The following is a 26237-nucleotide window of genomic DNA, read 5'->3' as shown; positions in this document are numbered from 1 at the left end:
GAGTCTGGCCACTGTGCAAATCATCACGTCTTCTGGCCTCGCCTGGAGGCCTTCGGAGCTCCTGGTTGCACGCTCAGGGCTCGACCCACCGGGAAGGCGCTCTCACCGCTCATGAATTGCAATGAATACTAATACAAGTAATCCACACTGAACTGTCAGTCAGTCCTATGATCTGCCAAGTTCATTAATTCCAGGCAAGGTAAGCCCAATCTACGGATACCTCTCCCCCTCTTCAGTGAGGCCAGGGGACTGCACTGCCCCCCCCCCCGCACCCCCCCCCCCCGCCCCGAACCTCCAAGTCCGCCTGGCCAGCTGCCCCCCAGTTGATTCCACACACACTCGCAGATCCATCTTCTGAAAGCGCTGGATCCCCACTCCCCTCCCTGGTCTTTGCCACCCTCCAGACCGGTCCACATTACCTGCCAAGCTGACCTCACCCCTTCTTACTGCGGGTACTGGAGTAGTGAGGAAACACGGTCAGAGCACAGGCTCTGGGTTTGAATCCTGCCTCCACCACTCCATGCCTAAGCTTTCTCGTCCGTGAACCAGAGACAAGACCCATGCTTCCTTTAGGTGGGCATTTTGAGGGTGAAATGAGTAAATATATATAAAGTACTTGAAACAGGGCAGGGCATGTAGTAAGCTCTCAATAAATGGGAGCTATCATTATTTGTAGTGTTCTGATTTCTATTTATTATTTACATGGCTTATTAGGATAAATGACATTTGTTATTTATATCTGTTATTATGCTAGAATGTCTACAGAGGAGGCAGTCTGGTTTACCAACTTCATCCTGGTAATTTGAGCAGTGTTTAGCACCCAGAAGACACTCAGTGGGGTGTGTTGGATTTATTTATTGTTGTAAACTCTGTTCCAACCAAACTCTTCCTCACGTATACGTTCCTACCTCCATGCCTTTGCTCATGCTGTTCCCACCTCTTGAAGGGCCTTACCCCATCCAGCATAATAATTCCTCCTGCTTCGAATTTCCAGCTCCCTGCCTCCTCTCCCCTCAGAGGACCTCCCTGGGCTCAGAAACCTGCACGGAACAAGCATTCACTCAAGGCTCAGTGGTTTGTGGCTGGGGGTTTTTTATGCTTTGGCCCCAAAACAGAGTTTCCTCACTGACCTGGCACTTAGTGCTCACCGCCTCCTGCGGTGGCCCCTAAGAAGAAGGAGCACCCCAGCTCCCATTTGTGTCCTTTATCTTGTAGCTTTGACGTTCAGAGAGGGCTCCCCAGGTGAAGCCCCCCTGAATAACTAGACATAACTAGACGTGTGGTCTCCAAACCACAGTTTCTGGGCTTCCTGTTTGGTGAGTTGAGAGACATGGCATCTGTTTGCCTAAGAAATATGAGCCAGGCAGCTCCACATCAACAGGCGGCTTTCCACCCCGGACGGGGCAACAGCTGCCTGTAACTTGGCTGTTTATGCACTAAAAAAAGAAATTCCATGGTGACCAGTTGACTCAAGCCAGCTCCCAATGTGAGGCGGTAGTTTCAAAGTGATCCCAATGACACCAGATGCTCTCCACCCAGTCCTTAATAAAGAGAAAAAAGAAAACAAGGGCAAAACTTCAACAGGAGTATGCCTGAGTCAGTACTCGAAGCCGCCTGGAGGGGGCAGCGTCTGAGCTGAAGTTGGATCTGGAAGGTGTTGGCCTAACAGCCCCTCCAGGCAGGCTGGTCCCCTGAAAACTCCCCTTCCCCAGAGACGGGGCACTTACCACTTTCCAGCAAGGCCCCTTCCACCATTAGAAAGGTCCTGTCTGGAAAAAAGAAAAAGAAAAAGAAAGAAAGTGAGACAAAGAAAGAAACAAAGAAAGAGAGAGGGAAAGAAAGAAAGAAAGAAAGAAGAGAAAAAGAAAGAAAAGCGAGAAAAAGAAAGAAAGAAAGAAAGAAAGAAAAAGAAAGAAAGAAAGGAAGAAGAAAAAAAAAAAAAAAAAAAGAAAGGTCCTGTCTGGAAGGCTGGAGAAGGGCAGAGGACAGGAGACTGACCTTACAAGTGGCAGGTATGGTCTAGGCTACACAAGGGCCTTCTTGGGGCGCCTGGGTGGCTCAGTCAGTTGAGTGTCCCACTTCAGCTCAGGTCATGATCTCACGGTCCCTGAGTTCGAGCCCCGCATCGGGCTCTGTGCTGGAGCCTGAATCTGATGCTGTGTCTCCCTCTCTCTCTGCCCCTCCCCTGCTCACACTCTCTCTCTCTAAAAAAATAAACATTAAAAAAAAAAGGGGGGGAGCCTTCTTGAATAGCGTGATTTCATGTTTTCTCCACAAGCAACGGACACACACTCACCACACACTAGGCCTCCTAAGTGCATGGCATATCTCTGAATCCTCACACATGGCCAGGAAGGCAGGCCCGATTATTTCTGCCATTTTACAGGTGGAGAAAAGGAAGTCCAGGAAGCACCTGCGCCACTTGAAAATAGCTGAGCTGGTTCGAACCTGGCTCTGCTGGGCCCAGAGTCCATTCATTTTTTTTTTTTTTAAGTTATTTGTTTATGAGAGAGAGCGTGTGCATGGGAGGGGCAGAGGGAGAGAGAGAGAGGGAGACTGAGCAAGTGAGAGAGAGAGGATCCCAAGCAGGCTCCACGCTGTCAGCACAGAGCCCGACATGGGGGCTTGAACCCACGAACCATGAGATCATGACTGAGCTGAAATCAAGACGCTTAACCGACTGAGCCACCCAGGTGCCCCCAGAATCCATTCTTAACTCTGGGGCTAAGTGGAACTTAGTGTCCTCGGCCCTGCCTGTCCCACTGGAGAGCCACCCCCGCCTCTCCAGCACCAGCGTCATGCTTCGCTCCTCCCAGTGGCTACTATCTATGTGAACTTTGCACTCTGCCCTTCTTAACCCAGGTGAAGGGCTTGCTGATAAAGGTTTATGGTTTCCTCCCAGCCTTGCTGGCGACAGACACCTGAGCCTGCTGCTTCCCCCTTCCCCCATCCCCACACTCACGTATACAAAGTCACCAGCCACCCTCACACACACAACACACATACATACCCACACGTTCACATATAGACACATAGACACTCGTACATTCACACACACACGCGCGTGCGCGCGCGCACCCCTCTTTGGTGGTTGATGGCTGAAGACTGACAGGCTTAGAGATTTACTTTCTAGAAAGTCATACCTGCCTCTCCTTGCTGCCCTTCCCCAGCTATCGGGCTTACAAGCTTCTGCCTCATTTCATGTTTAATAATGAGCCACTCTGGAAGGACCACGGTGGACACTTCTCTTGCCCACAGGCCAGCCTGGGCGTCCTCAGCAGGGAGTTGGGAACCAGCTTTCTTCCCCCATGCTGCCACCTTGTGGCCGGAGCTCGGAACTGCAGGTTCCCTGCTGGGGGTATAACCACTTCCCAGAAAGGTTCCAGTAGCCAAGTGGGCTGTTAAGGGAGGTCTACATCCAACCGTCCCCAGTCCACAGATGCACAAGCTAAGTAATGAAGATGCCCTCTTCCTTCACCCGATCCTTACAGGCACGCTCCGTTGGCGGGAGTGACGGGAGACGGATGTATGAACCACTTGGACCGGGACCCTCATGGCAACCAAGCCCACAATCATCATACAATCACGGGACTCTTGGCTTATATCCGTGTCTTCTTGACATCCTTAAAACCAACCCAATAGTGGATTTGGCTAAACAACCTGTGACAGCAGGTGACTGTGTGACCTCTGACACTAACCCAGGAGCTACTCTTCCCTCCTTCCCTAGGGTTCTGGAGGGTCTGCCTTTGGCTTCTCACCTGGAGCTTGAGCTCAGAGGTAGGTGTGACAGACTGACCACCTGACCTCACTTGTTGCGTCCAAGGACAGTCTTCCAGGCCTCTGTCTTTGTGAGGCAATCCAGGATATGTCCCCACCTTTCCTCCTTGAGCCCAGAGCCAATGTGTTTCACGCAAAGTGATTTCATCCAGTCTCTTAGTTTTACTCAGTTTTATTTTTGGCCCTTTGCTGCCGTGGGATGAGTTAATTCTATTCCCTAGGTGATGGCTCACGGTCATCATTAGTCCTGGCTAGTCCCCTCTCGTTTTATGTATTCCCCTTTACTCTATGAGTCCCTCCCATTTCCCTGCCCCAGAGGCAGCCATCCTAGGATATCTTTTTATTTGTATGCATTCTGCAGTGCAGGGTTTTGTAGGCGCGTATTGCCACCAAGCATGGAGCATCGCGTAGTGCCTTGTTCTTTTATTACCCTCTTTAGGTGCACGTTACTTAACGTGTCTGGGGACAGGATCAATGGATACAACATGTGAGAGAGTGGTAGTGCCTTAAGAGTTCACTGAGACTCTCTGCGCTGATGATAATGGAAGTGACTGCACCGAGTTATGTTTCCTAGAACAGACCCTCAGGATTGTGAGCCATGGCACCCTGATGAGGCACGGCTGCCCGCAGGCCTGGGTCCTCACCTCAGCTCTGCGGGACTTACCAAGAGCTCTGGCAGGTCTTTCGCCCTCTGACCGTGTCCTCATCCAATAAATAACAGGTTAACCCAGGGCCCTTCGAAGGTTTCTTCTACCTTAAACAGTCTTTGAAAGCTGTTGTCTAGGATTCACCAGCCCTAGAATGTATTTAGTCTCTGAGATTCCTACTGAACACCCACTGCGAAGCCAGGCTGTCTAGGTTCCAATTCCAGCTTCCCCGCTTGCTACGGGACATTGGACAAATTACTTTTCATTCTTAAAATGGAGATGGTGGGGTGCCTGGCTGGCCCAGTCAGCAGAGCGTGTGACTCGTGATCTCGGGGTTGTGAGTTCGAGCCCCACATTCTGTTCGAGCCCCGTGTTGGGCCCTGCACTGACAGTGTGGAGCCTGCTTGAGATTCTGTCTCTCCTCTCTCTCCCTGCGCCCCCCTGCCATGCTTTCTCTTTCAAAATAAATAAATAAACTAAAAAAAATTTTTTTAATAAAAATGGAGATAGCCATAGCACCTACTGTCTGAGGGGGAGATTAAATGAGTTAATACAGGTGAACAGTGCCTGGCACCTACTAAGCGTTCAGTAAGGTTATTGCTGTTTTTATTTAAACCCTATAATAACCCTATGAAGTAGTGTAATTAGTTCCATTTTACAGACGACAAGACCAAGGTCCAAGGAGCAAAGCAATTTGCCCAGGCTTGCTTAGTAGTATTGCCGGGAGCCAATTCCAGGTCTCCAGACTCTGAATACTGTGCCCTTCCCCCCGCAGACAGACACAGGACCTCAATCCCCAGTGTGCAACCTGAAGTTGTTGCGCAAAACCTTCTCGCTGCTGATCTGATGCGAGGTGACCCAGGGGCCATTGTGGAGACAGCCGCTGGCCCTGGTGGTCTTTTCGGTCTTCGTCGGCATCCTTCTCCCATACCGTGACCCCTTCTAAGGAAGAACCTGCTTCCTCCGGGGGGTTCGTGGGTGTTCATGTTCGCCAGGCAGCCTCTGAGCCGCCCCGAATCCCAAGGTCAGGCCTGTTAGTAGCATATACATTCAGCAGGGATGTGCCAGAAGAGAGTGGGCCCGACGAGTCAGACCTTGGGTTCTAGTCCCGGCTGTGCCATTTCCTCTGGGCTAAGTTTGCTTCAGTTTCCACATCTGTATAATGGGCAGTAACGCTGAACAAAGTTGCAGGAGCACTAAGTTTTAAGAGACTCTTCCAATCTTGACCGAATGCTAGCAGTTGCCCGATCCCTGTAGAACAAAATGCCTGTTATATAGCCTGATGTGGCCTGAAATGACTTGTCCCCCACTGTGTGCATTTAACATTTTTCCTTTCCCCTCCGGGAAGAGGACTGTCTGGACCTCTGCCATCGTTCCAAAGAAACCACCTCATTCTTTTGGGGGAGTTGCCAAATCCTGGAATGTCAATGCTGGAAAGGACCTTGTGGGCCTTCTGGTCCTAGCGTGGCACACTTGTCTCTCAAGGGCCACCCGCGCCTGAAGCAGTAAGGGAGGCCGGGTCGGAGCTCCAGCGGAAGGAAGAGCACCGTGGTCCTTCTGCTCCAGGTACAGCCCGGAGGGGATGCAGGCCGCCACGTGAGCTCCGTGCCACCTCCAGCTCTGCTGCCTCCTACAGAGGTGCAAGCCGAGTACATGAAGGTCTCTTGTCATCTTTCACCTGACCCTCAGGGCTACCAGATCTGCCAGCCACGTTTGACACAGGAGGTAGGTTTGTGCACCACTCGGACCAGCATAGGGCGGGGCCTACATCACACACGACTACTTACGATCATCACACAACTAGGGTTCCCGGGCTGATGGCTCTATCTTTTCGGCGTTCTTTAGAATTATCATAGTAGATTTCAGGAAACAACTTGACCCCCACCTCCATGCACAATTTTAACCATGGAAACAATGCACCTTTGTTACTATAGCCATTAAAACAGCGCAGGCTTCTTTCTTTTAGAAAACAATGGAAATATTTGCTGGGAACCCCCCGACAGCCAGCTAGAAGAAAAGGCCAGAAAAGAGCAAACACAGGGTATAGAGCACCCTTTAAAGTGAGGGAAAAGCTCAGAAGGACAGCACTTATGTGCTGGCAGGCCTAAGGACAGCACAAAACGTGGGAAAGAAAAAGGAGGTGCCTAAAAACCCCACCTAACTGCGGTGTTTTTCCACGACCTGCCCACTCCCGGGACTCTAGGATTGGGCAGGCCACGAACAGGAGCTCGTCTTCAGTGGGGAGTGTGAAATCTTGGGCACAGGCTCCCTGCGAGGGATGGGTGGCTGAGACCCACCTCTGAGGCCCCTCCTGGTCCTGACACAAGTGCTGGGCTTGGGCTCAGAAGCTGGGGAGTTTTAAAAAACTGACTTAACCTTCCTACTATCTTTGTGACCTTGGGGAAGGCACTTCCTCTTTCTAGAATTCAGTTTCCTCATTTGTAAAGTGGGGCCATGATATCACCTCTCTCACACCCTGTAAACACTAATGAAGAAACTTCCTACTCCAAACACACAAAATAAAACAGGATTTTTTAAAATGTTTTTATTTATTTTTGAGAGAGCCAGGGGTGGGGGGGTGGGGAGGGGCAGAGAGAAGGGGAGACAGAGGATCCAAGGCAGGCTCTGCGCTGACAGCAAAGAGCCAGATGCAGGGCTTGAACTCACAAACTGAACCCTGAGATCATGACCTGAGCTGGACACTTCAAACCGACAGCCACCCCGGTCCGGTGCCCCAAGAAAACAGGATTCAAAACAAAACAAAACAAAACCTACTTATAAAAAGCAGAAGCTATTGGATCACTTTATTCTTTTTGTTAGGTGTTCTATAATTTTTCTACCATGATCATGGATTACCTTTGAATTAAATGTGCGTAATTAAAAGGGATGGAATAGAGCTGATGTGAGGGGAAAATGCTGAGCTCGGCAACTTTCGGGGACTCCTCTGCACCTCTTGTGGATGCTTTACACGCTGTTACCTCAGGTTTCTGTCTCAACAAGCCTGGAATGGAAGCAGTGGGGCTCCCCCTTCTCGACTCCAAAGACTGAGTTCCCAGAGCCGCCAAAGGCCTTGCCATCACGAGGCCAAGGCCCCGGTGATGCGCCAGGAGCGGGCATTCAAATGCACAGCACTTTTATCAAGGTCAGACTTCCAACTCTGGGAAAAGCAGAACCTTCTTCCTTTCCTGCAACCTGACCACAGAGCCTCTGAGAAAAGCCTTCCCCATCCGAGCAACACTCTGGGAACCTGCTTCCTCCACCTCAGGTCAGGTTCATTTATTATTAAAGAACAGTCTTGTGTCCGGCCAAAGGTTTCTGTGTATGAACTTAATTTTTTTTTTAAGTTTATTCATTTATTTTTGAGAGAGAGAGAGAGCAGAGGAGGAGGAGGACAGAGAGAGGAGAGAGAGAGGTGCCCCAGAAACAAATATTTTAAAAGTAAGTTCAAGGGCGCCTGGGTGGCTCAATTGGTTAAGTGTCCCATTCTTGGTTTTGGCTCAGGTCATGATCTCGTGGTTGTGCGTTCAAGTCCTGCGTTGGGCTCCATGCTGGCAGTGCAGAGCCTGCTTGGGATTCTCTCTGCCTCTCTCCTGCTCATGCTCTCTCTCTGTCTCTCAAATAAACTTAAAAAGAAAACTTAAAAAAAGTATTTCTGTGTAAAAGCATTGTTTGCATGTGGTATTCTCCTTCTCTTCAGTAGCAACACAGTGCATTCTCTAAACCAAATCTCTATACTGTGATAAGAAACATCTAGTAACGATTTAATATAAATGCTTTTCTGAAAAAAGGAGGAAAAAAAAAAGCAAGTTAAATCTCGAAATGTCCTGCCATGTATATGCAGACTGCTTCTTTCAAAGGGCAAATACTGATCAATGGGGCTTTTGAAATCCCGTGGAGGGGCGGGGGTAGGCAGCCCACCTGTTCTCCCAAGCTCCAGAGTCACCACCTGCCGCCGACACACACACACACACACACACACACACACACACACACGTCTGCACCCTGGCAACACAGCGCCCCACCCAAGACGCTGCCCCACCCTGATACTGAAACCGAGGCTGATGGGGCAATGTCTGAGCCGCCCAGGGGAATGGGTAAGATGAGGCCTTCTGTGGCCCAGAAAACCCTCCTTAAAAGAGCCGGTACCATTCTTCCACCCACAGGTGTCCGCCTGTTTGTTGCTCAAGAGTTCCAACCTGGCCACAGTAAGGAAGTGATACAGTGGAGCAGAGGATCGGGGGACCGCCTCGAAGCTGGCAGGGACACAAACCACCGCCTGAATCTGACCTGCACCGACTCCTGGAGCCGTGGACTGTTTGCTCTCTGTCTGAGGCTTTATCTGCCAGGGAGATGGGCAAGCGGCCAGGGCCCTCTCGGGTGAGGGGTTGAACAGCCAGGCGGCGGCACGCTGCCATACCAGATGTCATGGCTGGTCACTCAGAGGAGCTCTGGGCCAGGAGTCAGGAGGCCGAGGGCCGGGAGATGGCTCCAGCTGGGCTCCATGCATCTGAGCGACTCTCTCCCCCACAACCCTTCACTTCAGGCCCTCCAAGTGTGGAGTAAAGGGCTGGGCAGCAGAAGGATTTCTCATCCGTGCTGCACGAGTCTCGCAGACATTTGTGTTTAAAGTATATACACATAGGTCGAACGATTTTCTTAAAGTATTTTGTTAAAGATAAAACCTATTCAACCATGTGCATATTAACATGCTGAAGTTAATCTGTGCTTTTAGGTTGTTTTGGGGTAGACTTCCCTGTCACTTCTGGAATTGCAACATGTTAAAAAATGTAATCATTTGTATTTACTTCTCTCTATGACCAAAATACGGGAAAAAATGGGTTCTAAGGTCAATCTAAGACTGCATTCATCAAAACATTACTTTTCTTGTCTTTATAAGCCAGTATTATCCAGCAGAATTTACACTTTTTATAGCAATATCATCTAAACTGTTTTATGCAATTTATATTTCTTATAGAAGATTTCTTTCCAAAAATACACTGGGCTAGTTTTCACCTTTGAAAATCACCATCCCCAATAACCTCTAATTCCTCCTCTGGCTCGGACTTTCCACTCATCTCCAATTCTAATCCCTGGACAAATTCATAGGGTCTTAAACTTAGTCCGCAGAGAACCTTGAAACCTCTTGCCTTTGACACGAGGCTTTTTTCTTTATATAACTAGCTTTGTACCCAAATCCCATTCTTCAGCACTCAGCTCAAGTACAACCTCTTCTATACAAAACACTTAACATGGTCTTGGACCTAAGCCTCTGTTTCTTCATCTGCAAAACGTGATAGCAGAACCTCCCTCAAGTGGTGAGGTTTAAGTGAACTGGTGGAAGGTGTATCTAAAATACCAAAACATCGACACATGAGTGCAAGGAGCGCTCACTATTCTATTGTCTTTATTACTGTCTCTCGTGTTATCGTCACAGTGGAAAAGACTTTGGAATCAATGAAGTCTCAGTTCTACCATGCAATAAATGTGTGACCTCAGGCAAAGAATTTGGCCCAGTATTCTCAATGGGGTAGTAATGCCTCCTAGTGGGTGGTTGGGGAATTGATGTGGTGTTTTTAGGACTGTCCCATTGGTCACGGAGCATAACCAGCTTTAGGGGAAGGGGACAGAGATACTAGATGTCTGGCACACAAAAGATTGCCCATGTCGTGGGACTGGGTCAATATGGGTCAGGTACATAGTATGAAAGGTGCCTGGATAAGGCCATTATTAAAGAGAATGAGTAAATGGAATAAAGACATTGTCTAGAAATAATTGAATTGCCCTGTGCATTCAGACTACTCAATTTTTCCTAATTCCTAATTCCAGTTATTCCTCTTCTTCTATCAAGGGATATGTGCTATTTAATACACAATATTTTGGTGCCAGGAACTGTTTTGAGCATGTATCATTTCACTTAAAAACCTCCTAAACCCAGGGGACAGGTACTCATCATTTACTCCCCTCCCCCTACTCCATGTGATAAGGAAGTTATTTTTGACATTACAGTGTTAAGGCCCAGCACATCCGTGAGAACACTGTGTGTACTTCATTTCTCCAATTCATCAGTGTGTTGTCTTGGCATGTTATCCTTACCCCCACCTCTTATCATATTCAAGTAAGTCTGAACGAATCTCTCATGACTTCCTGGCTCCAGTTTTTATTCTGGTGTCTACATGTGCCTTCACTTTCATTTTCCTGTAAGGCAAGTATGGAATGGTTTCAAGCAGGTTCAAGCATCTGACTTATGTCTTCTGGCAGTTACACCTGACTTTCGTAAAGAAATACATACCTTTAATAAAATGCTTTCCTTTTTTAATCTTAGTTAAGGCTTCATCTTGATTTTTTTTTTTATAATGAACATAGAAAATGGACTTCACTTTCAAATAGTCAAGGATCTTTTACAATTTTTTTTTATTTTTTTTTATTTTTTACTGTACCTATCTAAGCTTCTTGAGTAATGGGAAATAATAACCCCAATATCATAGTTGGTAATGAGAAAAAGCACCACACGTGTGCTCAGCATACAATAATTTGAGTTCCCTTTCCGTCTGATTGTCTACCTTTTCTCTCCACACCTTGCTCAAGGGGGATATCCCCAACACCAACACTGTGAATGTGCTGAAAGAAGGCTCAAGCAAAGTGCCATTTTCTGGTGACAACAATCTCATCCAGCTGATAGGTGACACACCAGAGCAGGTGCCTAAGGGACGCTGGATTTTCAGTCCAGCCCCACAGCCTCTCTACAGAAGCTGCTTCTCCCTGCAAGATTAAGAGGCAAGAACAGGGATGGGCACAGGGTATGGCCAGTGGGAAGGATCCCAGGCCAAGGGCATGGATAGGCTTTGTTCCATATACAAGGGAGGCCTGGGGTAAGGAAAAGACAAATAGACCAATAGGACGACTGTGGGATCAGTAGATCTTAATCCTTACTGCTCTTTAGAATCACCTGAGGAACTTTTAAAGTGTACAGACATCAAGTTCCCACCTCAGATAAAATGTATCAGGACTTCTGGGGACCAGGGTCCAGGTGTTAGTGATTTTTCAGAAGTTTTCCAGGTGATTCCAATATGTAGGCAAAGAGTGGAAAGTCACTGACCTACAGACTCATCAATGATACCATGTTAGGTCTGTTTTGTTATCCCCAACTTTACAAGAAAGAAATTAAGGAAAATAAGTGACTTGCCCCAGGCACACAGCCAAAAGATGGAAATCTGAATCCAGACTGGACTAATTTGAAAACCCATTTTTATTTATTTTTTCCAAGTCTATTTATTTTGAGAAAGAGAGAGAACATGCATGTGTTTGCAAGTGGGGGAACGGCAGAGAGAAAATCCCAAGCAGGGATCCATCCCGATGTATGAGGTATGGCTTGATCTCACAAACCCATGAGATCATGACCTGAGCGGAAATCAAAAGACACTCACCTGACTGAGCCACCCAGGCGTCCCTGAAAACCCGTATTTTTTTCTTAACTGATGCCAGAGATGAACCTTTTTTTTAAGGTTTATGTATTTTGAGAGGAATAGTGAATGGGGACGGGGCAGAGAGAGGGAGAGAGAATCTCAAGCAGGCTCTGCACTGCCAGTGCAGTTCAAACCCATGAAACTTGTGAGATCGTGACCTGAGCCAAAGCCAAGAGCCGGATGCTTAACCGAGCCACCCAGGTGCCCTGAAAATCCATTTTTTAAAGAGCCATCTAACACTCCTCTAACCCTTCATCCTATCTTTCCCACCCACCTCCCTATATCCCTAGGACTTCAGAAGCTCCTTTCTTGAAATCTGCCCAGATCCTTTTAACCACAGAGGTCTCTCTTAACCTTGGACCCCTGAAGTCCATTCCTTCAAACTGTACAGACTCAAAACTTGGTAAAGGACCAGGGTCAGTAGAAACACATTGTCAGTATGTACTGGGGAATGTGAAGAATGAACTGGGGGCACTCTTGCCTACCCAGCACCATAAAGGAGTCAGTTTCACTAAAAAGTCATTCCTTGGGTACTTACTGCATACAAGTGTGAGGCTATTACTAACTAAGCAGTATATCATCACATGGTGAGTGACACATATATGTCACATTACTACATTCTCAAGATAGTAACAGGAAGCAGTTGTTTTCTATTTCTGTTCTTCGGATGAGAAAATGAAACCCTAGAGATTATGCAGCTGGTCCAAAGTCATGAGCTAGAAGCAAGGAAGCCAGAATTCCAATCCTGACTACTGGCTTCAAAGCCTGAAGGCCTTAACATTATGATGCTCCCTGAAACTAGCACTGGATTAGCTGTTGAGGCAGTCCTTGTCCCAGCTCTGCCAACGTATCCTTGTTGTCACCTTGGGCAAATTCAGCTTCTCACCTCTAGCCGTAACACTGGAACTATGGATTCTAAGACCCCTTCCAGTTAACCCACGCCTGGTCCTGCAACCTGCGCTACACCCTTCCAGCTCAATCACTACTGGACTGCAACCTTGGACAACTTGCCCAGCCGTCTCTGTACTTCAATCTCAATAAAGTGGGATGATCACATCTGCCTTATAACTAATCATCTCTCTTAATCATTTTCTTCCTGTCAACTGCCATCAAACCCAAAAAGTTGGCCCTGGTTTAGGAACCAGTCTTGGATGAGGCACATGGTAAGAACTTAACCTTTCCTTTCATCCATCTGTTGAGAATTAATCATAATCATCTGAAGAATGGAGCATTCTTCCAGGTCAGTAGACTGCAGCTGCTAGTGGACAATGAAGTAGCTTTAATCAGGGTTCCTGGGTGGCTCAGTTAAGCATCCGACTCTTGATTTTGGCTCAGGTCATGATCTCAGGGTGATGAGACAGAACCCCATGGCAGGCTCCATGCTGGGTTAAGTCTCTCCCTCTCCCTGCTAAAATTAAAAAAAAATTTTAAATAGCTTTAATTAACAAGTCCACTGTCAAAATGTAAGCAATCATTGAGATGTGCCTGCTTTTTCCCCCAAGCAAATAAGAAATGTTGCACAATAGACTCCTAACTTGAACCACCTGGTTTTGAAGCCAGAGAAGGTGCTTTCTTGAATCTGCAATAGCTTTGTCCAGCCAAGGAATTCGCCTGCATTGTTTTCCCGAAGAGTCCACTTGAAGAGAAGAGAAGAGAAAAAAGAGGGAGGGAGGGAGGGAGGGAGGGAGGGAAAGAAAGAAAGAAAGAAAGAAAGAAAGAAAGAAAGAAAGAAAGAAAGGAAAGAAAGAAAGAAAGAAAGAAAGAAAGAAAGAAAGAAAGAAAAAGAAAAGAGAGAGAGAGAAAGAAAGGGGAGCACCTGGGTGGTTCAGTCAGTTAAGCAACCGACTTCGGCTCAGGTCATGATCTCACAGCTCATGTGTTCAAGCCCTGTGTTGGGCTCTGTGCTGACAGCTCAGAGCCTGGAGCCTGCTTCAGATTCTGCATCTCCCTCTCTCTGCCCCTCCCCCACTTGCAGTCTCAAAAATAAACATTAAAAATAAATTGTGCATTTTTCTCTATTAGGTTGATGGTTAACGGGGCACCTGGGTGGCTCAGTTAAGCGTGCAACTTCAGCTCAGATCATGATTTCATGGTTCATACGTTGCAGTCCTGCATCAGGCTCTGCACTGACAAGTGTGGAGCTGGCCTGGGATTCTTTTCCTCTTTGCCACTACTTGCACTTTCTCAAAAATAAGCTTTTAAAGTTAAAAGGCCCCAAAATTTACCGTTCCTTGCCTATAAGATGCCACATGCACCAGTGTTGCTCACATTCCAGAGTTAAAACTAGGGTGGTGTTAAGACTAGACCAGAGTAGCCACAGCAACTACCCGTAGCTTCAAACCACTCACAAGGTGAATAACGAACTCAGACACATCAGTGTCAACCTATTCACGATGTACAGCTTTGTCTTCCACAGACAAGGACAACATGGACATTCAGTGGTCCTTTGCAAGAAATCTTAGCTGACTGCTTTTGGTACCTGCTCAGATGGCAGCATGTACTGCATTTAGTATATACACCTCAAATATGCAGGCTTCAGGTGTGTAAAAAAGACAACCTGGACACATGGTTAGCATTTCTTGCTGTATTAATACTTGCTCATCATGGGGCACCTGTGTGACTCGGTTGAGTATCTGACTTTAGATTTTGGCTCGGGTCATTATCTCCTGGCTCATGAGGTCAAGCCCCACATCCAGCTCTGCGCTGATGCGAGACACGCTGTCCCTCTCAAAATAAGTACTTGGTTCATCCCATGTATCTAAATTTCTAGGGGGGGGGGGGAAACACACACCTTTTACCAAGTTACCTCTAAAAAAAACCAGAGGTCACATACAATTTACACGTTTTGCCATGAATATGTTTGCAATTAAAAAGAGAGCCCCCAGAGGCACCTGGGTGGCTCAGTTAAGCATCCAACTCTTGAGGCTCGGGCCACGATCTCAGTTCGGGAGTTTGAGCCCCACTTCGGGCTCCATGCTAACAGTGCAGAGCCTGCTTGGGATTCTCTGCCCCTCCCCTGCGCTCTCAAGATTAAAGAGCGAGAAGCCCCAAATCCTGACAATCAACTGAATGACAAATTGCAGCTTATGAACGGGTTGAGAAAGCTAAGGTGTAGAACGGAATACAAGGGCTTTCGAGTCAAGGCTGGCCTGGGTTATAAATACACTACTTGTTTAGTAGGATGAGGAATGTGTGAGAACTTTCTTCCCTGTTATTCACCTCTCAAGTGGTTCAACATCACATAAGAAAAAGGCCCCGCACGATGTTCAGCAGAGTGGTACTCAAAAAACTTTCTTTCCTGACCACTGCAAGAGTCCTTACCAAAGCATCCAGCACTCTAAAGCATGGGTTCCTAGCCCCTCCAAATGATAGGTGTGTTCATCCACTCCTTACTATCCACAAAGAACGCAGCTTCTGCTCCCAACCTCACTCCTGGGGAGTCAATTTCATGTCGGGTGGACAGTTATATACATTGCCAACTGAAGTCCGACCAGGACTGCCAGTTCAATTTCTTGTCCCCGTTGAATCGGACAGCTGGAATGTAGGAGCCAGCCATTAATGCAATCTGATACATCAATCAACTTCTCAGCGTCCAGCCAGGAAAATGAACAAGTTATCCCACACCCGTTTATTTGGTAGTACAACCAAAAGAAGTCAAAAATCCTGACTTGGAACTACTTCCAATTCATGGTTATAGAATCCTTTACCTCCAAACCCTAATGCAGTTTGCACACTCAATTGCTTACACCCTCAACTCCTACTTTATGATTAAGGTACTCATTTCTTCACCTGATTCCTTATGGCCTTTGCTTATCTATGAGCTCCACTTTTAGTCCCAACACCTTGCCATCTGATCCAATTCACTTGTTTTCCTCTGTTGCTAAGGGACTTTTCAAAGATCCCTCAACTAAAGATTTGCACCTCATGCCATGTCCAAAAACCTTTCTTGTAGGCCACATGAAGCCCTACAACCAATAGCTCTCAAGTCATCCTAAAATGGATTAAACACTAAGAAATTAGTGAAGCTTAGGTCTCACTCTTGAACTCAGGTCAAACAACTACTTGCTAGATACTGAGCTACTATGTGTATCCTTGAATCCCACTCCACAAAGTCCCTGGGTCTTGGACTACCATAGAAGAAAAGTAGGACACAAAAACAATTGAATGACAAATTTACATTCCAATTTATAACTGTTTGTAAAGCACTCTTGTTGAATCTTTTTGTTGCTGTTTAAAGTTTTTATCTATAAAGAAATTCTGGAGGCAGAGAGCCAGCTGGAATGGGCTATTAGCATTAAGCAACCTTCCCCCTTGGCTTTAATTTGCAGTTCGGATGGTTAAAAAAAAAAAAAACAAAAAACCCACCCCTGGAAGGATAGTAACTTGCCCCATATGAAATCTCAGTGAGATACATACTGAAACAAAGGTGCCATTTACAGGTGAAGCAGAGTTAAGGGTACTTGGCTGGCTCAGTGGGTAGAGGGCAGGACTTGACTTTGAGCCCCTTATCAGTAATAGAGATTAAAGAATAAAAATAAAAGCAGTAAAAATCGCCCATGTACTATTTTTCTGAAGAGCTCAACTGTGCTCTGCAAAGAATATTCTCCATAGAAGAACCTCTCCAAATTACTAGGAAGCAAGTAACGTTTCCAGAAAGTTTCACTTTCTCAAAACCCAAGTATATACCTGCACCAAAAGTTGTAGTAAAGGCACTAAATGACCCCATTTCTAAGACTTTAGTAGAACAATCCTTAATATACAATGTTATGTATGTCACATAGAATGGAAGAAAAAGTAAAGTAGTATTATACACATTATTTCAGGTTGTTAGTTTGGGAAACTTTTTGGCTGTTACATGTTCTGAAGGATTAACAAGAACTGAGATACTGAAGGAGTCTAAAAACTGTATCATGAATTTCTGCAATCCCAATTTAAAAAAAAAAATCAAGCAGGTGATGTTAGGTTTATCAAAAGACAAATTTTCAATGTCGTCTTCTCAGAACCTCCCAAGTGTGCTGTACAACTGAATTCTTTTGAGGTATCCAAGGAATATTTAATAGGATGAAGAAAATTTGTGAGGACACAGAAAACTGAATTCAACACTATCAGTTGTTTTGATAAAAATATACTCCAACCCAGTTTTTCTTCAGCTACTTTAATCAGAAGTCTTTTGTTCTCAAAAAAAAAAAAAAGAAAAAGAAAAACCAGAAGTCTAGTACAAAAATATACAACTGAAAGACATTACCACCAACTAGATCTGTCAACTAAATTGTGTTGAGAATTCTGAAAATAAAAAGTACTACACCAGTGGTCTTAATCAGGGACATTTATCACCTAACTCTTCCAAGTAACACAGTGCTTACTCTTAAAAAAGCAAATGAGCCTGGCAACAGGCTGTGTATATTTTAAAAAACTTCTATGATCAACACCATTCCTGATAAAGAATTATAATAATATGAACCATATTAACTAATAAAAAAGCAGGACTTCTCATCCAGATATAGGTGAGTCCAACTAAAAGAGATGCCATCTAATGACCACACCTTTGTAAGGAAATATTAAAAGTATATAAACAGTAGATAAGAGGTATCTACGATCTGATAAAATTCAAATTTCTCTGGCTAATTTATCTTCACCTTTCTGCTTAAGACATGAAGGTCAGAAGTAGCCCACAATTAAGTGAGAACTACAGATAATCATTTTGAAAAAGCATAAAACAATCCTTCTGTTTCCTTCAATTACCACCCAGGATTAACAGTGACCTCTAGGGAACACCTGCAGTCACTACACTAAGAGGTCAGTTTTTGTGACTGACCTCTTGCAGTATTACACTCCTCCATTCAGGACACAGTACGCAGTTGGCTAATGAAACTTAATTTTTGCAATTAGAGTAGCCAGAACTTTTAATGGCCACAGCTAAGTGTGCAATAAGGTTTTTAACAGTTTCTATCCTCCATTATTTTTTGTCACAAGCCATAAAATTGCTGGGGCTTCTGGTTAAAGTGACTGCAAATTTGGCCTAGAAGTCAGGATAACTCCCTGAGATCAACTTTATCTTAAGTTCTGTATAAGCCACATTATAACCATGACCTATCTCCTTTTTACAGAAATCCAATTTAGGACTTTGCAAGTTGTATATTGCCAAAAACATCCCTATCAATGTCCGAAGTAATTAGTGATGTACCATATTACTTCCATGACCTTTAGGATCTTGCCTTGTTCTGAACAAGTTTTAAAACGCTATGAGGAAATGCCAAAAGACAAAAGGCCCAAAGCCAGAGCTCCCAGTACATCAAGAGTCGTTAAGTATCTTCTATAAGAAGGCTCATCCCAAATCTGAATTCTACCTTGTGACACCAATCTTCCTTTGTTGGTATCTGCATGAAAGGTTAGTAAGGACCACTGGAAATTTATTTAGGCCCTCCCTACACCTTATAAAGTATCTTTACAGACTGAACTCAATGCAGTGACTTCTTTCAAATTAAAGAAAGTCAGTATAGCATATTCCAAAACTATCTTTAAGTAGCACATTTAAGGAAACTAAGCCACAAGGTAGTTGCATTATGATTTAATCTAATCGCACAAAAATTTGAAATTACAACTCCTCTGGGTTTCTAAGAGGAAGGTTATGCATGCCTCCATATTCAATTCTGCACCGTTACATTTGAACCATATAGTGAAATTTACATCATAATGGATCAATTTAGAATTTCCATGCAACACCTCTAATTATATAAAATGGAAGCAATTTTTAAAGCTTTGTGGAAGGTCTCATGCTAATAATAAAGCCTTTTCTATGGGCCACTTTGGGTTATAATGTACCAGGTTGCTATACTTTAAGATGTTGGTCACGGAGTATCACGCTCTTTGAACTGGCTCCTACTCCTAAAAAATGGTTAAGTATGATCACTTAGGTGACACCAAGAATTCCCTTCAGCCTCAATTGTGTTTAAGATTTGTGTAACCAACAGATTTCCATGGGACAAGAAGAACTATGGTAATAGTGGGTTCGACTATTACACAATTATGCTAATATTTTATTAATTCAAAAGCACTTTACAAGAAAATATAAGTATGGCTTCCAATAGGAATGTTATACCTGGACTTGATACCAAGCTCACAGATTTTAGTTTTGCAAGGAAAAACAGGCTTTCAGGTTAAACAACAATTTGTAACCAAAACTTTAATCCCAAGGATTCTCACAAACATATTACAAATGACAGCATGAAAAAAAATCTTGCACAGTAACTCAAAGTTCAGCTCTACAATGTACCCTTAAACTGGCAGGACACTGGTATTTTGAATAGTTTCAAATTTCCAAAGAGAGAATGTTATATAGAGCTGTGTGTTCATACACAGCAATCCTGTTAAAATGAACTTATGACCTAAAGCAAAAGTAAACTTTCTTGAAACTTCCAATTCTACACCAACTGGACCACCTCTGCCCAGTACGAAGACAACTAGGATTCATTTTATTTTAAACCTCTAACCTAGTTTAATAGTGCAGCTTAATTTTTAGCTGCTGACTTGGGTTCACAGCAGCTTTTAAAGACTGTTCAATTACAGCTGCATGCACACTATCTCAGCTATGGAAAAACTGTTCAATTTTTGCCAGTTTTGTCTTCATAATATGAAATGTCAAGCTTTAACTGGGCAGGAGCTAATAGGTTTATTATCAGTCTATGTAAGACTAAACTTCTAAGCAAATTCAATTTTGCTTAAGGGAACATTGTAAAGTAACAACTCTTAATATTACATGCCTCATATGATCCATTCAAATCATAGAGAATTACATCTTTATGTGTCACTGTTCCAAGAGACAAACAAATGTGAACAGCTAAAACATCTTAAAAATGCACCAAGCTTATGAAGTCTCAAACAAAACTTGAATTTTCTGTACATACTCCTGTCAAATGAAGTTATTTCCTGTACACCACTCCTCTTGCAAACTGGTCTTCTATTTCCTTTCATTTGACCTAGATCGGCTAAAAGACAGAAAACCAAAAGTTACATACATAACTCAGTGACATAACCAGGGAATAAAGTTTTTATGGGAAAAATAAAAATCAAAACAGCCTAAGATCACCTTCTCTTTTTAACAAGTTATTTATAAATGATCAAGTCATCAAAAATCTTACCTACGAGACCTAGAAAAGGATCGGGACGGCTTGTGATTTCTCTCCCGAGACAGTGATCTCTCTCTCCTCCTATCTCTAGAAAGGGACCTAAAACCAGAGGAAAAAGAAAAATAGGGCCATTCAGAATTATGCACAACAAATATCCTAAGTCGTCTTCAAAAACTAAAAGCTGGTTCACTCGTGCAACTTATTAACACTGGCTCTATATGCTACTTTTTCATTACTAAAGCCAGTCTTTTACCATTAACCACATCATTTGGAACATAGCTCAGGAACAGCAGAAACATGACTTTCTGAAAGTGGCCAAAAAAGGTAGTTATTTACCTGCTCCGGCTGCGGGAGAAGCTTCTCCGTCTTGGAGATCTAAAAGCAGAAACAGGAAAATTAGGCTAATTGTCAATTAGTATTTATGGCGTGAGGCATTTCCCAACTTTTCAATTTCACTGTTGGGCCCAGTGAATGTGCCGAAGAACTGGCACCCATCGTCCAAAAACAAAACAAAACCGAAAAAACAAAACCAAAAACAAAACCAAAAACAAAAAAAAAAACCAAAACAGAAAAAAAAAAAACAGAAAAGAAAAAAAGGCACAGAAGGATTAAGGAACCAAAAGCTCAAGTGAAAAGCAGGTATTCCAACCATGGATTCACTTTAACAAAGAATGCTTCACAGCAGATCTGTCCAATGCAAAACTTCATGTCAAACTAACTTCACTACCCAAACACCACACCAAAATATAGTCCCACAAGTAGTTCCAAAAACAGTACCATAAACCAGTATTTGGAACCCATGCAAACCTGTAAGTCCATGACAAGACTTAGGTACCAGGTGGATAGTGTAATTTTGTGAAAACGCGCTAGGTGTAAATACTGATGCCATTAAGTGCTACATTAGAACTGCATTTGTGATCGTCACATTAAAGAGTGTGTTTAGGCTTATAAAAATTACCTTAGCTTGGCCCACTTTACCCCCAAAATTTAAAATTTGAAAACTGTTAGTAAAACCATTTAAAGGTGATAGGATTCAACAAATTTTTGCTAGAAAAGAAAGCTAAATCTGTTAGGAGTTATTAAAATTTTTAGTTTGGCATCTCACACATGCAAATAAGTTTCACCTGAAGGTCTAGTTACATTATGAGTTCCCTATCACCCTTAAAAGTTTTATTCAAGCAATATATATGTACGTTACCATTCAATTATGCACAGCCAGCCTTTGATCCAGAAAAAAGAATTACTTTAAGCCGCTTACTCCTTATTTTAACCAGCAGTAAACTGTATAAGCAGGAAAAACTTACTAGTTTTGGGTTTCAACAAGCTAGAAATGGTGAGGTGAGGCTGCCGGACTGACGGCCAGGAAGAATTTGCTGAAAAGGTTTTGCCAGATGTTGCGTTGGATTTAGTTGGTTGGCGAAGGGGGTGTTGTGGATTTTTCCTGCTTTTTTGTTAGCCGAAGGCTGCTGCTGTAGTTGTTGTGAAGACATTTGGTAAATAAACAGCTGAGCTGATTGGCCAGGAATGTGTGGGCGGTCGAGGTGGCTGCTGCCGATTTGGTTAAGGTTGGAGAGAAGGCTGAGAGAAAACAGCATGCTCGGGAACCAAAGGGCGGTGCAACCTGACGACTGGCCATGCCTGGGTCATGTGAAACGACACCAGCCAAGCTGAATGGGGCGCGCTGGTCACATGACGCTGAAAGGGCTAGTTGACTGGCTAATGCAGACTCAGAGGGTGGTGAGAAGAGACATGATGGTGACTCTGTAACGGGGTTCATTTTTATTAATAGATGGACCAAAAAGCACAAAAAAAAAATGAAAAACAAGCCATCAGTACAACCATCTATTTAGCTAACAAATACTCTTTATTATGATGGGCAACAGTGTGTTGTTTTGTTTTTCAAAATAGCAAAAGGGGCAAGATTTTGAACTCCTATCTCCTAGAAGGACTTCACTCACCTGTAAGAGGTAAATTAAGTCCTATAGAAACTATTTTGGAGGAGATGTGGAGTTAGCATCCAGACAATACTGCCTGGTCCAAGAATGATGCCATTTTCAATTATAAAAAAACTGAAATCTCTCCTATTTGGTTTTGAAGAACAGATGACTGGGATTACTTTTTTAGCCCCCTTTATCGGTCAGTGACTTAAGTTAGTTTCAGAATGATTTCTACTTTACCAGTTTTAACATTACAACAGCTGCCTGTTTGATAAATACTACAATCGTGCTAATAGAAAACACATTTTTGTGAAGAGCTAGAGTTGAATGTAATGTTTGTCATTATGGAGTCAAGAAATGGAAAAAGGCCTAAATTGAAGTATAAGGGAAGACTTGGAAAGATGCAACTAGAAGATGAACTAGAAGATAGATCCAAGATAGAAGTTACTGACTACCAACATGAACAGTGACCTAGAGACAAAAGCCAACACTCAGCACAACTCACATACCCCAAACTACACCCAGCAAATGTTTCATAAAAACCTCCGATTCTTCAAAGTTTAAAACCCACCAACAAACTTTGAGAGAAATACCTGCTCCTATTAGCTACTCCGTTACACCAATACCTCTAAACACGCTCTCAAGTACCTGCGACGAGGTGGAGGACTCCTTCTCCGATAATCATCTCGAGGGCGACGACCCCAAGAAGGAGGTGGGCCACGATTTCTACTTCTCTTTTCACCATTCGAGAGTTCCACTCTTACTCGGCAGCCACATAGTGTTCTAAGGAAAGAAACATTACTAAATTTAAAAGAGCAAAGCCGTGTATACTAAAGCAAAAAGAAAGCACTCCTACTTAGCCTTTTCTGTAAACTACACACCTGAAACATCTGTAGAATCCTTAATAGCAAAACAAGTTTTTCTAATAAAGAAAACCAACTTCCTTATGCTTTAATGCCTTGTTAGAGCCAGTCTAAATCATTGGGCTCAATGTTAATTTGTTAAGTTACAAGTGTGAAAACCTTGGATTCTTCCTCAAAGAACCAGTTCATCTGTACATCCTGCTGGGACTTCAAGCTCCCAGAACTTGTTTACTGATCTTGATGTTACTAGATTGTTGGTCTTTCTCTTCCCCAGATAACCCCAATTCTCCATGCCAACAGCAGTGAACAAAAGCATTTTGGCCATTTTACATCACCATCTCCCCTCAATCATCACACAATAGCTGACCCGTTAGGAAACTGAAGCTGAGGAAAGTCTGAAAAAAGTTATCCTACACCTCTTGTTTCACATCTGTTCAGAGAAACCACCTTTATTGGGCCAGCGATTAAGAGGTGGGAACCTGGAAAAATGTGTTTCTACCATCTGCTTGGATAAATGACCTTCTCTACAGCTTTACAGCCAACCCTCAGATCCCCTAACTTTTGGATCTTAAAGATTAACCATTTCCCCTGGTTTCCTGAAATCCAATGGTTTTCCAACAAGCAGGAAGGAGAGAAGGGCAGCACCTGGTCATTCTTAAAACTCAGGTGTTACTTACCAGCCATTAATGGGACACTAAACACACAAAACACAGCTACATATTCCACACTTCGTAAGTATTTCAAACACATAAAAGATAATGGTACAATAAAGCCCATGCAACCATTATCCAACTATGAGAATTATCGGATTGTGGCCATTCTTACTTGAAAAGATCTGATTTCACAATTGTTTCAGAAACAATTCAAAGGTGACACCACAAGTGACAACTTTGTGGAAGGTTTAGATTAAAATGCTTCAACCACATTTTGGATGCAAACATCCACCAAGAATCGACCATTAAACATTTTCTTCAATGGCCACTTGAGTAAAAAGTTACTTCCTATTGATCTTCAGTAAAACTTTTTCTTTGCAGAAGAGGCGTATGTTAAGTCTCCAGTAACATTAACTTCAGACAGCCAAGAAGCTATCTAAAAGTCACATAACCTAGGAATTTTAAACATTAAAAAACACAAGCAACATATTTGTCATCAGCATTAGTCATTAAATTACCTCCCATCTAGCTCTCGAACAGCATCAGCTGCATCTCGGGGATCTTCAAATTCAACAAAAGCAAAGCCGGGAGGGTTTCTAGCAACCCACACACTTCGGAGTGGTCCATAATAGCCAAAAGCTCGTTCCAATTCAGTCTTGTTACCATTGTTTCCAAGATTACCTACATAAACTTTACAGTCCAGTGGACAGGAATCACGATGCATTTCTGTAATTAAAAAAAAAATTACCCGAAATGTTAATCATTTACCCAATAAACCTACACAGTGAAAAAAGATCCTTAGAAAAGAATGCTGAAACACTAAAAACCAAACAATTACTACCCTTGAAGCACCCATTTCTCTCTAATCTGTACCTCTAACTACCAGGAAGCCAGCACAAAATGCATTAAGAAGAAAAATGCCTCCTGGAAAAATTGGTGGGGGAGTGGAAAGCACTGAAGAAGCATTACAATCTGGGCAGTTAGTAACTTTACCAATTATTATAACTAATATCAAAGATAAAGCACTTAAGGTAGAGTAACTTGTGCAGAACCGAATCCTAGAGACGTAATAACCAAACCTAATAACCGAAGGGATACTACTGTGTCTTCGTGTAATTAAAACCTTAACCAGTTTCATTCCTAAAGTGTTAGGAATCCAGACACAAGCGCACATATTCCAATTCTATGTATATAAAATATCCAACAGGTAAACGCAGAGACAGATTCATGGTTAACAGAGGCTGGGTGAGAGGGCAGAGGGAATGAGACCAGCTGCTTAATGGGAATAGGTCTCCTTAGGAGGTAACAAAAATGTTTTGGAACTAGACAGATATGACAGTTGCACAGCACTGAGAATGTACTAAATACTACTTAACCGCACACTTTAAAACGAAGCTTATGTTAATTTCAGGGGGGATTTGTTAGTGCAAAAATTTACTGCACTTTGGGGGCTTATATTTGCTAGAACTTCAGTACAAGTCACTTCCAAAACGAATCTAACCAACTTGTAGGACAGATTCAATTGCAAAGAGTAATGAACCCAATAACTCAGCTTAAGGGCTTCTCATAAACACCACGTTCTGCTCACTCGGGGCTTATCCAATTAAAAAAACTAGTCCAGACACATCCTATTTGCATGACCCCACCCTGTACCCAGGAGTCTTGAGACCAAACCATTGCTGGAGATTTTTTTTTAACTTCGCTGTGAGCAGTTTCAGGAGTTAAGTATCAAAGGTAAGCTGCTGCAAGTACAGTGTGGCTCAAGGAAGACCGATCAGTTTAAAAAAAAAAAAAAAAAGTGGTAAGACTGTAAAAAGTCAAATTAAGATGAAAATACAGGTGACTACACAAACCACGTAACATGGATTGAAAGGTCCAGCCTTGATTAGTGACTGTGGAAAAAAAATCCTGAGCTTCCGAAGAAAACGTGGGGGTGGGGGAAAAAAGGCGCCATAAATTGAAAGGCCGCGGCCCGGAGTACAATTCGGTTAGCGGCCCCCTATCCCGCCTCAACTTTCGGGTTATCCCACTTCTCAGTTCACCACCACCACCTCTCCCCCACTCCCCCGGATAGGGGAAGATTATAAACACCTCCACTTCGAGACCGAGGTACATTCTCTGATGGGCCAGGAGCCCCCGCCACCGCCCCATGCTGAACGTCACAAAATGGCGGCGGCGTCTCTTTGTCTCAACCTGGCGCCATTGGGCCTGGCCCCACCGCGGTCCTGTTAAGTGCCATTTCCCACTGCACTCCTTTAATCGCTGGTCTCTTACCGAAATCTTGGGTTACAAAGCAGACGCTCAAAACCACACACCCTCGGATGGGTCTTCCCGCTTCCCGCTCCCCTCCGGCCCGGCTCCCGCAGATGCTCTCGCTGACCTGGCGTCCACGAAATGGCGGACCACCGCCTTCTCCTCGCCCTTATTTATACGCCATGCTGAAGTCACATGATTGGACGGGCTCGCCCAATGAGAGACGGAGGAGGCTGTGACGTAGCGGCCATCAACTCAACGAGAATCGCGGTTGCTGGGAGCGCGCTCTGGCGGTGCCGCTTGGCCCGTGGAGACGTACGCTGCCGCGCTCCAGTCGCCTTAGGCCTGGGGCTTCCTCGGGTGTTTCCGGGTGGCAGACCTCCAAGTTACCCTCGATCCCCTCTCCCTCATCTCCAGATACACTAGGGTTTCATAACACCACTGCTGTTACTCCCAAACGCTGATAGAGCCGTTTGCCCCAAATAAGATTTAGATCGTAAACTTATTACTTAGTCCAC

The 26237-nt window shown here is 44.1% G+C and overlaps 1 protein-coding gene and 1 long non-coding RNA gene across 2 annotated transcripts; both read right to left on the bottom strand.

Annotated features, from left to right (window-relative positions):
• Positions 1-336: 336 nt before the first annotated feature.
• LOC132666996 (uncharacterized) lies at positions 337-3495 on the bottom strand. Its single transcript, XR_009604933.3, has 3 exons — positions 1999-3495; positions 1728-1769; positions 337-1541 (listed from the first exon to the last, which is right to left on the bottom strand). It is a non-coding gene; the product is annotated as an uncharacterized LOC132666996 (long non-coding RNA).
• Positions 3496-18439: 14944 nt separating this feature from the next.
• On the bottom strand, positions 18440-25858 carry SRSF3 (serine and arginine rich splicing factor 3). Its single transcript, XM_081795738.1, has 6 exons — positions 25782-25858; positions 23985-24192; positions 22599-22733; positions 20350-20388; positions 20026-20112; positions 18440-19872 (listed from the first exon to the last, which is right to left on the bottom strand). Exons 2-6 carry the CDS (start codon positions 24188-24190, stop codon positions 19845-19847), a joined length of 495 nt encoding a protein of 164 aa, XP_081651864.1. The 5' UTR covers positions 24191-24192; positions 25782-25858; the 3' UTR covers positions 18440-19844.
• Positions 25859-26237: the final 379 nt, after the last annotated feature.

This window comes from Panthera onca, chromosome B2 (assembly GCF_046562875.1).
Source record: "Panthera onca isolate mPanOnc1 chromosome B2, mPanOnc1 haplotype 2, whole genome shotgun sequence".
Classification (NCBI taxonomy): domain Eukaryota; kingdom Metazoa; phylum Chordata; class Mammalia; order Carnivora; family Felidae; genus Panthera; species Panthera onca.
The sequence above is the reverse complement of the archived record's forward strand: the minus strand, read 5'-3'. Positions and strand labels throughout refer to the sequence as shown.